This window comes from Rhincodon typus, chromosome 25 (assembly GCF_021869965.1).
Source record: "Rhincodon typus isolate 14 chromosome 25, sRhiTyp1.1, whole genome shotgun sequence".
NCBI classification, from domain to species: Eukaryota; Metazoa; Chordata; class Chondrichthyes; order Orectolobiformes; family Rhincodontidae; genus Rhincodon; species Rhincodon typus.
This window is the reverse complement of record NC_063356.1, coordinates 18,016,778-18,029,854: the sequence shown is the minus strand read 5'-3', so window position 1 is coordinate 18,029,854 and position 13,077 is coordinate 18,016,778. Positions and strand designations below refer to the sequence as shown.

The 13,077-nt window shown below is 41.7% G+C and overlaps 1 protein-coding gene across 2 annotated transcripts in view; it reads left to right on the top strand.

The window, feature by feature from the left end:
* LOC109934064 (plexin-A2) overlaps positions 1–13,077 on the top strand; it is a 434,576-nt gene that overhangs the window by 200,242 nt on the left and 221,257 nt on the right. For both annotated transcript variants that reach the window (XM_048612014.1, XM_048612015.1), the window contains one exon: positions 3,317–3,451. In XM_048612014.1, the coding sequence (XP_048467971.1) occupies positions 3,317–3,451 (135 nt within the window). The remainder of the gene's footprint in view (positions 1–3,316; positions 3,452–13,077) is intronic.

The window sequence follows — 13,077 nt, the reverse complement described above, 5'->3', positions numbered from 1 at the left end:
TCAATATACCATGCCTCAGGACATCCTTGCCTACAGCGTATGAGATAGACAACTTTGACCGAGTCACATGAGTATCTGCTGTGTATGTAGAGGTGGTGTTCCCATGTGTAATGGAAGTCAATGGTGTGACATGTCTTGCAGAGGTTGCTGTGGCAGGGTTGTGTGGTGTTCTGATCACTGTTGCCCTGAAGGCTAGGTAGTTTGTTCTGAATGATGGTCTGTTTAAGGCTTGGCAGTTGTTTGAAGGTGAGAAGTAGAGGTGTAGGGATGATCTTGGCAAGATGTTCATCGTCATCAATGAGATGTTAAAGTTTGCAAAGAACATGGCGTGGTCTTTGGTCCGGGGAAGTACTGGACAATAAAGGGTACTCTATTTGTCATGTCCTGCGTCTGACTTCTGAGGAGGTCGCTGCGGTTTCTCGCTGTGGCGCGTCAGAACTGGTGATCAATGAGTTGAGCATCATATCCCATTCTTACGAGGGCGTTTTTCAACATTTTTAGGTGTCTGTTGCCTTCCACCTTGTCTGACCTGATCCTCTGTATATGTGGGGCTTGTCTGTAGGGGATGACTTCTTTAACATTTTAGGGTCGAAGCTAGAGAAGTGCAGCATCATGAGGTTATCCATGGGTTTATAGCAGAGTGAGGTACTGAGATGTCTGTTCTTCATGGAGATGCATGTGTCCAAGAATGAGACTGTTTCTGAAGAATAGTCCATGGTAAGTCTGCTGGGATGAAAATTGTTGATATCTTTGTATAGTTGTTTCAGTGATTCCTTGCCATGAGTCCAGAGGAAGAAAATGTCATTAATGTATCTGGTGTATAGCGTTGGTTAGAGGTCCTGTGCAGCAAAGAAGTCTTGTTTGAACTTGTGCATGAAACTGTTGGTGTATTGGGGTGGAGATTTGGTCCCCATGGGAGTTCCGTGTGTCTCAATGAAGAACTGGTTGTCGGAGCTCAAGACTTTGTGGTCGAGGATGAAGTGGATGAGTTGTAGGATGGCGGCAGGAAATTGGGTGTTGAGTACTGAGGCTGTTGCAGTGATGTCATCGTTGTGGGGGGTGGGGGGTGTGGTGGGCAGTGCTGGTGTAGAGTGCCAAAACATCCATTGTAACTAGGAGTGTTCCTGTCTTGAGTGGCCTGTGGGTGCTATATTTCTAAGAAATCTGGTGTGTCACAACAGAAGCTGGGAATTCCTTATATAATGGGTTTCAAGATGCCCTCGATGTGACCAGAGAGGTTCTCACACAGGGTCCCATTGCCTGATAGGATAGGACGTCCAGGTGTGTTGGCTTTGTGTACCTTTGGAAGGCAGTAGAAGTCTCCGGTGTGAGAAGTATGTGGGATGAGTGAGTGGATAGGATTCTCTGAAGGTTTGGATCAAAGGTCTTGATCAGTCTGTTGAGTTGACGGGTATGTTCTTTGGTTGGATCGGAGATGGTTGTCTGTAGTGCTCCTGGTTGTTCAGTTGTTGGTACACTTCTTTGCAGTAGTCCATTCTTGTTTGTATGACAATGGCTCCTTCTTTGTCTGCTGGTTTGATGGCAATGTTGTGATTGCCATCCAGACCCTCAAGGCCATTGTATTGTGCTTGGGTGACGTTCTGCGCTATTTTGTGAGTGCGCCTGATGAATCTGGTGTTGATACATCTCCTGACGGCTTGAGCAGACATGTCGAGTCTAGCACAATGACCTTTTTTTTTGCAGTCATGCTCTTGTTTGCTCAGTTTATAACAGCAACTTGCCTGTTCTCTTCTGTGTCTCTCCCAAATTAGTCAGAATGTTATGGATGCCCTCTAGCTAAAAGGTTTAGAGCGAGCTTCTCTCTTCCTCCTTTGAAAGCCACAATTATATGTAATTCAAACAATTAGTTGCTTGAAGTCATCTCTTCCACCCCCAGGATGGAGGATGTCCTCGTTCCAAGAGCTGCCAAGTATGCAGAAGGTTAGCAACTCTTTATTCCAGCATCACCACTGCTAGTGGTGACCGCTGCAGGAATCTCAGAATAAGAATGCTCTCTTCACTGGCACTGGGACCAGGCCATTTCGGCCTTTATGTGGCCAGTTATTTGGTTTAAGGTGGGGGGATTGTGCTACACATCTTCACCTCCATTGTTGGGTGACATCAGAGAATGCAGGAAGGCAACTCACTATTCCACACAATGTTAGAAATACCACCCCTCAACCTCCCAACCCATTCACAGGAGGGGCCTACCAAATTCTAGCTGCACTTCTTTACATAAACCTCTTCATAGATTAGATCATAGAAATTTAAGATCATAGAAACAATAAGATTCCTTATTAAAATTTGAGTTACAATGATCGTGATGTTCAAATCATTTCCAAAACTTTTGTAATTATTTTGTTCCTGTTAACTTAAGCAAAACAAGTTGAGTCTTTTAAGTTGATGATCCAGGTCATCGCTTTAGTGCAATGATCATAGGATCATTCATCAAATGGTTACTGCACAGAAACAGCCCATTCAGCCGACAGTGTCTGTGTTTGACCTGTTGGAGTGTGCTACTGCACTTCCTCCTTCCCATAACCCTTCATGACCTGGGAATAGATCCCCAGTGATTATTGAGTAGATATATTATGGGATGTTTTTCTCAGCTTTACAGACCGGTCAAATGAAAGATTTCTTCAACATTTAATCTTCAAACAACTGAATTCAAAATCTTGCGCCAGAAAAAAGGTGAGATGACTAAGAATCTAATTCCATAGCATTATCGTGTGACCCCATGAAAGTTTACACGACCACACTTGACTAAGATGCTCCATATGGTCAAGTAACTCCTCAACAATCATGTTGAGTTTCGTAACTGAAGTGATGACTTGAGCTAAATACTGGTGGTTAATTATTTTAGCTTAATCATCTTTGATTTCTGAAAGAGAGAACAGAAGTGTCACCAACCTCCAGGAGAGGTGAAGTAAAGGATGCAAACTGAAAGTAAACAGAGCATTTGCAGAGATGAAGATGTGCCAAATTGGGCTATAAGTTTGATTGGTTTAAGTATTTGAAGGTATAAATGTGCAAATTTGAAAACACAATTTTAAAACGGTCTAATCAGATTTTTACTATTAATAAGAACCGCTGTAACCATCTCAGGAATCTCTTCGTTAAGGTCAAAAATCACATGACACCAGGTTATAGTCTAACAGGTTTAACACAAATAAACCTGTCGGACTATAACCTGGTGCCATGTGATTTTTCACCTTGTCCACCTTAGGTCCAACACCAGCACCTCCACATCATATCTCTCTTGGTTACGATGGTGTGTGCACATCCTGATAAAAGTTTCTTGCTTTTTCTTAAACAGATTCGTGTTGATGGTCCACCCAGTGATGGTGCTCACTATGAGACTATTCATGTCATGCTGGACAGAAGAATGATTCTTAGGGATATGGGTTTCTCTACAGATCAACAGTACCTATATGTCATGTCAGAGCGACAAGTAAGTGATTGATGTACTGGTTTTCTAGTTTGGATTATATGGGAATGATTTCACTGTGATCCTTGTGATTGCTAATTCTACACAATTATCAAAGATAACAACAGTTATTGATCGTACATCTGGTGAGAGACCTAACATTAGAGATACTTATTAAGGAACTATTGAGAATGGACTGCAGAACAAGGTTTACAGATCCAGATATTAATTAAAGTAGATCATTCTTCCAAAAACAAGACATTGGTGCCACAATGAGGGTAAGTTAGTGGCAAGGCTAAGCAAATGTAAGTGGCTACTGAAATGCATCTAAACTTGGTACTTGGATAGAGTGAGACTGTAGCGAAAAGCAGAAGATAAAACAGATGTGGGGAAAAGCCTGTGGAATACACCCTCCAACCTTGCCACTTGTTACATCCCTGCCTACATGAGTGCCACTTCCTCCATTGGCATTCACAATAAGCTCAATGTCTTATTCTTGCCTGCTGCCAGGCATTGTGTAGCAACATCTCCGTAATGAGAGAGCAGCTTTCTGATCCTCTGGCACTATGCCAACTTTACCTCTACCTCTACCTCTACCTTTTATTTTTATCAATGTTTCTGCAGGAAAGAATGAAGTGTCAGTAGCAACTTAATGAGATGCTTTAAACATGAAAGTGTAGAAGAGTGTGGAAATGGTATGTATGATTTCAAAGACTCAGGAAGGTGAGGGCAGTAAGTACAAGGACAGCAGTAGGTGTAGTCATCTCATTATTGTGAGAAAGTGTTATGGGAAGTGACTCAGCAAGAGCACAACCGGAGTCTTACCTCAAAAGTTCTACTTGGGTTATTTAATGTTATTCTTTGATTTTTAAAAAAAAAAATATTCATTAGTGGGTTGTGGGCGTCACTGGCTGACCAGCAGTTATTTCCTCTCCCTAGTTGCCCTTGAGAAAGTGGTAGTGAGCTGCCTCCTTGAGCTGCCGCCTTGAACCACTATAGCCCACTTGCTGAGGGTTGACCCACAATGCCATTAGGGAGGGAATTCCAGGATTTTGACCCAGTGATAGTGAAGGAGCTGTGATATATTTGCAAGTCAGGATGGTGAGTGACTTGGAGGGGAACTTGGAGGTGGTGGTGCTCCTATTATATCTGTTGCCCCTTGTCCTTCTAGATGGAAGTGGTTGTGGGTTTAGAAGGTGCTGTCTGAGTATCTTTGGTGAGTTTCTGCAGTGCATCTTGGTAGATGGTACACGCTGCTGCTACTGAGCGTCAGTGATAGAGGGAGTGGATGCTTGTAGGTATAGTGCCAATCAGGTGGCATACTTTGTCAAGCTTCTTGAGTGTTGTTGGAGCTGCACCCATCCAGGCAAGTGGGGAGTATACCATCACACTCCTGACTTGAACATTGTAGATGATAGTTAGGCTGTGGGCAGTTATGAGTTGATATTCACACCAGTATTCCTAGCTTCTGACCTGCTTTTGTAGCCACTGTGTTTGTGTGGTGAGTCCAGTCGAGTTTCTGGTCAATGATAACTCCTAGGATGTTGATAGTAGGGATTCAGTGATAGTAACACCATTGAATGTCAATGGACAGTGGGTGGATTGCCTCTTATTGGTAATAGTTATATTTTGGCATTTGTGTGGCGCAAATGTTACTTGCCACTTTTCAGCCCTAGCCTGGGTATTGTCCAGATCTTGTTGCATTTGAACATGGACTGCTTCAGTATCTGAGGAGTTGCGAAAGGTATTCAAACATTGTGTAATCATCGACGAGCATCGCCATTTCTGACGGTATGATGGAGGGAAGATCATTGTTGAAGCAGCTGAAGATGGTTGGGCCTAGGACACTACACTGAGGAACTGCTGCAGAGATGTCCTAGACCTGAGATGACTGACCTCCAACAACTACATCAATCGTCATTTGTGTCAGGTATTGCTCCAACCACTGATGAGTTTGCCCCCTGATACTTTGCAAACTTTGTCCTTGATGTAACATTACAGTAGCTAATTTGTCGTGTCATATTTGGACAGATGTGCCAGTATACATCTCTAGAGCCTAGGTAGCCCTCTGGAAAAACAAAACTTCCCTCTATTGACCACCTACATAGGGATCTCTAATATGTGAATCTGAGGAATAACTAGTTGTGCTTAATGTGCGCAACAGAATTCTCTAGAATCAAAATCTGACCCTGCTTTAAGCAGTACGAGCTACCTTTAAATTGTGTCAATAATTTTTAACCTGCATTCTAATGCCCCCACTTTTCAGTTCAGCGAGCCGCCCAAAAAAGGTGTGAATAATGCTGTCATGTCACTTATTTTCATGAACTGAGACACAAAACATCAACTTGTTCATTTGTCTCGCTCAGTTGAAATTCCAGCCAATTGCTGGCCGAAAACAAACATTTCTCCCCATCATGTTTGCACTGGTCTCTTTACACTCGGGAGTGCTCTTAATGGTTGTGAATAGTCTCTAGTATTTCTAGGAAGGCAACTATCTTGTCAAGATTTCCTCCCTCAGGTCTTCGCAGTCTGTTTTCACACACCTTTGTGTTCATATTTAAAGTCTTTGACAAGTGAGACTAGGGAGTAAAATTGTGCATGTCTCATGTACCCAGTGAAGCAAGCTTCAGTACAAGACTAAGCAAAATAGTACATAGTTATCATTTAATTAGTTATGTTCTTTTGGTTCTAATAGTATACTAAATTCAGGGCTCCAGCATTGTACTCTAGCTTCTCAGAAAAAAAAAACTGATTCAATAGAATGACATTAGAGCATGGAGATTCCCATGTAACGTGTCAGCTCTATAATCACTGTCAATGAAATGGACTGATCTGCTTGTATCCTGCAAACCAGTCTCCTCTTGCCTTGCATCACTCCAACCCTGTCATGCTTAATGCTCTAACTGTTCCATGTAAGTACAGTCCCGGGATTGAAGCAAAGCACTTGAAGTAGGCTGACACTGACTTAGAACATTTTATATTTACATTTTTAACCAACTTTGTCTTGTGCTATTATTGTACTACTATTGAACGAAAATGATGTATGCATCTTTAGAAAAATGTCAATGACCTGAGCATATTTCTAAAATTGACTTCATCTAAATGAGTCTGCCCTTTAGTAGTCTTCAACTTATCTGACCCTCAAACTGGTATCATTTCTTCCAAAATGATTCTATTTATCCACAGTGCAATATATGCCATATTGTGCAGTATTTGTTCTACATTGCACACCACAGCAGATGAGTGTTCAGTATAAATGGGGTATCCGTTTCTGGTGTCAGTATCTGTATAGTCCGATTGCAATGGGTGAATTTCACTCCGTTTCAAATAAACATTGAAACTCTCAAATGGATCACTATTGAGTATTTCCTTGCTGCAGCCCTGTTATTGTATCGATGAAATGTTGTGAAATGATGAGCAATCATGAAAACTGCACAAAGGCCTGTTCGTATAAGAATAGCATTATACAACTTCCAGAGAAACTAGTCATTCAGCTCATTAAGCCTGCACTTCAATTTATTTTTCTAATTTGTTCACAAAGTCTGTGACAAGATGTGCTTTTGTTTTAATGCTTGAGCATGACAACAGAACAGAATGCAAAGAGAAATGAAGATAAAATGACCTGAATAAATATGTTGATGTGCAGTTAAAAATTATTTCTTTGGAAGTCTAATCATTTTTCTTTGTAATTAGAAATGTTCAGTTAAGAAATTTTCTCTAAGCATACACATATCTGCAATATTTCTGTACTTGTATATTACATGCTTCATACACAACTTGTATTTCATTTAATATGCTGCTGCAGTAAATGCTGTGATCTTTATGGCAAAAAACAAGGTTACAGCAGAGTATCTTTTGGCTGTTTTTACTTAACTCCCGATTAACAACTTAACCTCCTGCAAGTGAAGCCTGACTAAGCAGTGGTCTTGAAGTGAGTTTAGGTCTCCTTCCCCAAGGGAAAAAAAAAGTTTGCCTTGGAGGAAATATGGTTCACCAGACGGATGAGAGGATTTTCTTGTGAGGAAAAATTGAACAGACTGTGACTGTATTCCCTGAAATTTAAAAGAATCAGGAGTGGTCCCATCCAAATACATCTTAAAGGGATTTGTAAGGAGTCTCAAAGGGTCTCTGAGTAAAGAGTCAGCAATTTGGACTGAGTTGACAAGAAGTTATAACTTGTAACAAACTAATCATTAGCCTGTTTAAAACAAAGGTTCATTTTGGTTTGCTTTAACGTGAATTATGACACATAAAGAGGAGGCTGAATGAATTATATTCATCTACAGTTTACTAATCACATGGTGGTCTTGCCTTTTGTTCTTGACAAAAGCGTTTTAAATTCAAACTTTGCATTACCCAATGGCACTGTGCTATTTCTCTGCTCACATCCCACCCATTTCAGTCTTGGTGATACTCTGCACTATAGCTTTCACTTATTTTTTCTAAGAAGAAAGAAATCTGAGAGCCCATTAATAATACAGATATCTCCCTTAACAGGAATTTGAATTATGACATTGCCATACAATACCCTTTCTCTTTAAGTTCCTAATCTAGGTTTGCCAGATGCTATAGTGTTTTTAAAAAAATAACTCCAATTCTTGGAATAAGAATAGAAGAATGTTGAAATATATACCGATCCATCAGGCTCTGAATGGAGAAAAGTGACTTACTGTTTGGTCTGTCCTCCAATGTTTCCAGTATTATCTCATTGTGCCAGTTATTTTGTTTAAGAAAATCACATTGTTATGCTTTTATTGTCTGTCTTTCAAAAAAAAATGCTTTCCCTCGTGACCAGGCTATAATAGCTATTCTCACTCAATTTCTCTTCCATTTCCAGTCCATTTGAACAAAGCTGTTAATAATTTTAAAGGGTACAATAATTGCCAACAGTATCACAATAAATGCATTTTGATGTACGATTGTGAAATCCATCACCATAAAGAGCCTTGGTTGATATAAAATTGATAGCATTGATGTACTATGAATCTGTTCTGGTATTTGCAAGGATGATTGGGTCTGTTGAGAAGTTTTGTACAGGTTTAGAATTTTACAAGTACAGCCTTCCACTTTGATGAGAAGTGCTAAATATAATGTCTTTCAAACCACTTGATCATCATCCTCAGCCACTTCAGATGTCCTCTTATTTCAAGGACCGCAACTTCACCACCCCCCCCCCCCCCCACCCCGCCCCCCAAGCCACCATCCCCCCGCACCTTCAGTGGTCGAAAATGCATCTCTTGCGTTTCCCGCACCTCTGCCCTCATATCCCCTCCCCACAACAAAAACAAAGACAGAATCCCCTGTGTCTTCACGTATCACCCCACTAACCTCTGATTCAACATATCATTCTCTGCTACTTCCACCACCTGCAAACTGACCCCACAATCAGAGATATTTCCCTCCCCACCCCGATCTGCCTTCCGTAGGGACTGCACTCTCCGAAACTCCTTTGTCCAGTCCATACTCCCCACTAGCCCCACCCCCCGGCACCTTTCCCTGCAACTGCAGGAAGTGCTACACCCACCCCACACCTTCTCCTCCCGCACCCCCCCCTTCACCTCCATCCAAGGAACCAAAAAAATCTTTCACATCAGATAGAGGTTCACCTGCACATCCGCCAATGTAGTCTACTGTATCCGCTGCTCCCGATGTGGTCTCACCGATGTAGAGGAGGCCAAGCGGAGGCTTGAAGATCGCTTTGTAAAGCTCCTGCACTCTGTTTGCGACAAATGACAGCACCTCCAAGTCGCGAACCACTTCAACTCCCCGTCCCACTCCCTGCATGACATGTCCATCCTGGGCCTCCTGCAGTGTCACAACGACACCACCCAGAAACTGGAGGAGCAGCACCTCATATTCCACCTCGGGAGCCTACAACCCAATGGTCTCAATGTGGACTTCACCAGTTTCAAAATCTCCCCACCCCGGCCTCATCCCATGACCAACCCTCCCTCTCATCCCCACACCTGACACAACCTGTCCATCTTCTCTCCCACCTATCCGCTCTTCTTACCTCACTGACCAATCCCCACCACATGCCCTCACCTATCACCATCCCACCTACCTTCCCCACCCCCACCCCTCCTCTCTCTATTTATTTCAGAACTCCCTTTTCTCTCCCCCATTTCTGAAGAAGGGTCCCGACCTGAAATGTCAACTTTCCTGCTCCTCTGGTGCCTGGCCTGCTGTGCTCCTCCAGCTCCAGACTGTTATCTCATCATCTGTTCAAGTGTTTGCTATACAATGAGAAATTTCCTTCCAAAGTATTTTTTTTTCCCCTGAATTAGAAGCAGCACTGTGTGCACGTACACAGATATTAACATTTTAAAATCTTGTTTCACACATTTATTATGCAAGTGATATTCCTTATTTGCCTTACGGATCACATAGTGACTCCATTTCAGATACAAGTTATTTGAGGGGAACCTTCTGCAGAAATATGCTGCCTTTCATTTTCTCGCTTTTCTTGCACTCTACCAACCGGAAGTGCTGACACGTGCTGGAATATGGTTCTATTTGACATTTCAGAGCCCTCTTCTACTTTGACATAAGTACTCATATTCATGTGTGACCCTGGACAATAAGTGTTAGCTGACTATGGAAAGTATCATATTCCAAAACTCCAAATGACTTCTCTCTCTATTTGCAGTTATACATGCCCATTCTACCAGGGCATTGATTGATTGACTTCGAGAAGCCTGTCTGAATAATTCCCCTGTCCTACCTTGGGTACACTTGCAGTGTCTCCGTTGCCTCCTGTGCGAGATTTATAACTCTGCACGGACTGTGAATTGAATCTATCACCTTCTGTTTTATGTAATTTGACCCAACAGAGTGGTTGTTATCATGAGATCATTTTTTTTACTTCAGTTTTTTTCCTCCAAAGGCTTGTGTTCCATGTAAATACAGAATGAATCATAGAATCCTTAGTGTGGAAGCAGGCCCTTCGGCCCAACAAGTCCACACCGACCCTCAGAGCATCCCACCCAGACCCGTCCCCCTATAACCCACTGAGTCGACACATCCCTGAGCACGATGGGCAATTTAGCATGGCCAATCCACCTAATGTGCACCTCTTTGGACTGTGGGAGGAAACCGGAGCACCCGGAGGAAACCCACGCAGACACGGGGAGAACGTGCAAACTCCAGACAGTCGCCCGAGGATGGAATTGAACCCGAGTTCCTGCCACTGTGAGGCAGCAGTGCTAACCACTGAGCCACCGTGCCGCCCCAATGCTCAGTCTTGTTGAAATAAACCCTTAATGCTGTTTTGCCACGTGTTTCTGATGACAATTTTTGATTAGAAAGAATCTGTTTGTATACTTAAATATATTGTTCTTTCCTTAATTTACTTGTGAAGTGAATTGGAACCATATGACCTTAGCAGCAGATCCTCCCAGACTGAATGTACTGTTCTAATGTGAGTGAATTCCGTGCAACAAGTAGTCTACACGCTAGTTTCAGGCTTCAAGTATGACTAAGTCAGACAATCTCCACCAGAATTACTGCTGCACCCCAATCTGAACCGTGTACCTCTCTGCAGTTGTCATTAATGCCATGGCAAGCTTATGCCTTTCCGAGGATTTCATCCAAATTGTCACGTTTTCTCAGTCAAAGGATGTGAGACTCTTGTACTGCAGGGCATACTAGCGAGAAGAAATAATTCATTACCTAAATAGTTTATGTGAAAGCTGTCAGCTTTTTATTTTGCATTACTTGGCCTTTTACTACAGTGAAACTGATTATGTACTGCAGACAAAATTAGAACACCACCAGTAGAGTTTGCTAGTTAATGTACATTTTTATTGGTACCACTTCTCAAACAACTCCTGTCCTAGATCTGTCGCTTACCTTGCTAATTTTGCTGTCAAGCTACAACACCTGACATGCTGGCTCAGAGCTCTAACATGTTTCTAACCAGTGATATCTGTAGAGGAGAGCACAAGAGATTCATCTCCAGCAATTCTCAAGTACTGCCCTCTGAAGAGCTGCCCTTGGCAATGCAGATGTATTGGCTAGCTCTCTCCAGTAGCAGCAAATTGTGAAGAACCTTGTGAAGAATTTGAGATGGACCTTGAGGTAGCTGATAATTGGCTAGTCAGTTGCTACAAATAGAGAACACTGGAGAAACTCAGCAGGTCTGGCAACATCTATGGAGAGAAATAGAGTTAACATTGAGACTGGCATGACTTCTTCAGTTGCTCTTCTGCATGCTGATTTCTTCAATCGGAAGTCACATGACACCAGGTTATAGTCCAACAGGTTTATTTGAAATCACAAGCTTTCGGAGCGCTGCTCCTTCGTCAGGTGAAAGCCACAGTAGTGATTTGTGCAATTGCTGAATGTGAATCATCAACCTGCCATTCCATAGCTGCTGTTCCATAATCAGCCAGGTGTATTTTTTTCTGGGTATATATTTAATATTGAAGGGTTTTAAACGTATCTTGTTTGCTCCCTGATACAGAGCCAGAGAAAGCATAGCTAATTTTTCAGATCCTTCTTGAGGCAGCATAAACAACATAGACATTTGTTGTGTAAGAAATTACACACGTACCTACTTGTATCTGACTGTATTAACAAACACTGATGCACCAGGGCAGAACGCAGCTAGTTAGTTTGTTTCATGTTGCACAAATACTCTTCAAATTTGTAGCTGCTCATTTGCATTTCTGTTTATGAATCGGACGTTGGTTTCACAATATTATAATCAATCTATTGTAGTATTTTATCAAGGCTTCCTGACTCTCTCTGGAGAATCATATGCGCAATTAGTTAAATTTCTTTAATGACATCAATACACAGCAAGTGTGCTGTTATCTCAATATAGATTGTGTTGGTGTCAGTATTATGGAGACGCCCAGCCATTTTTCTGCTTTTCAGTCTGAAACAGCGTCAATGGAAAAAAAACATAATTTTTTCCCATGGTTTTCCTTGAAGATTTAATTTTTTAAAAATTCTATATTTTAATTGGAACGCAATTCTCAATCATCAATCTGGTATAAATTAACCTTTTCATCCAAATGTAATTTTCTGCTATTGACTGTGTCTGGAAGATATGAATCCACTTTTATGACTCAATTTTTAAAATTGAAGCTAAAGCGTCTGTCCATTATAAACTAGAAGTGATGTGGATTTTGAAGTTTGTTCTTTAATAAACTCTCTGCAAAGTCCCAAGATTACTACTACGATTTTTGCAGATGTGAGTAGTGCCAGCCATTGTGAAAATGTTACATTCAGCAGTCCTAGTTGGATGATATTGTTTTTGAAATCCTTACTTATTCCAAGAAACTTTTGACCCTTGTCTGAACTATATTGAAGCATGTTTAATGCAAATTTCAAATTTGTTCATTTTCCTGGAGCAAGACTCCTTGGGGTTGGGTGTGGATGGACATGCGTGTCTTGACAGTGTCTTTCATGTGTGCCAGCTGTTTGCCAGCAAACCGACGCATCAGTTTTTGGAAACTGCCTGGTACTGGAATAGTATTTTCAGGTTCCTCTGCAGCTGTGTGAGATTACAATAGCAGCCCATTGAACACAAGAAATAGTCATGATAAAACGAGTGAATCATCCTATGATAATGAACAGTTGTACTTTTCAGATTTTACTGAATCCTGACATGATGTTAAACTTAGTAAATCGGGATATCTGAA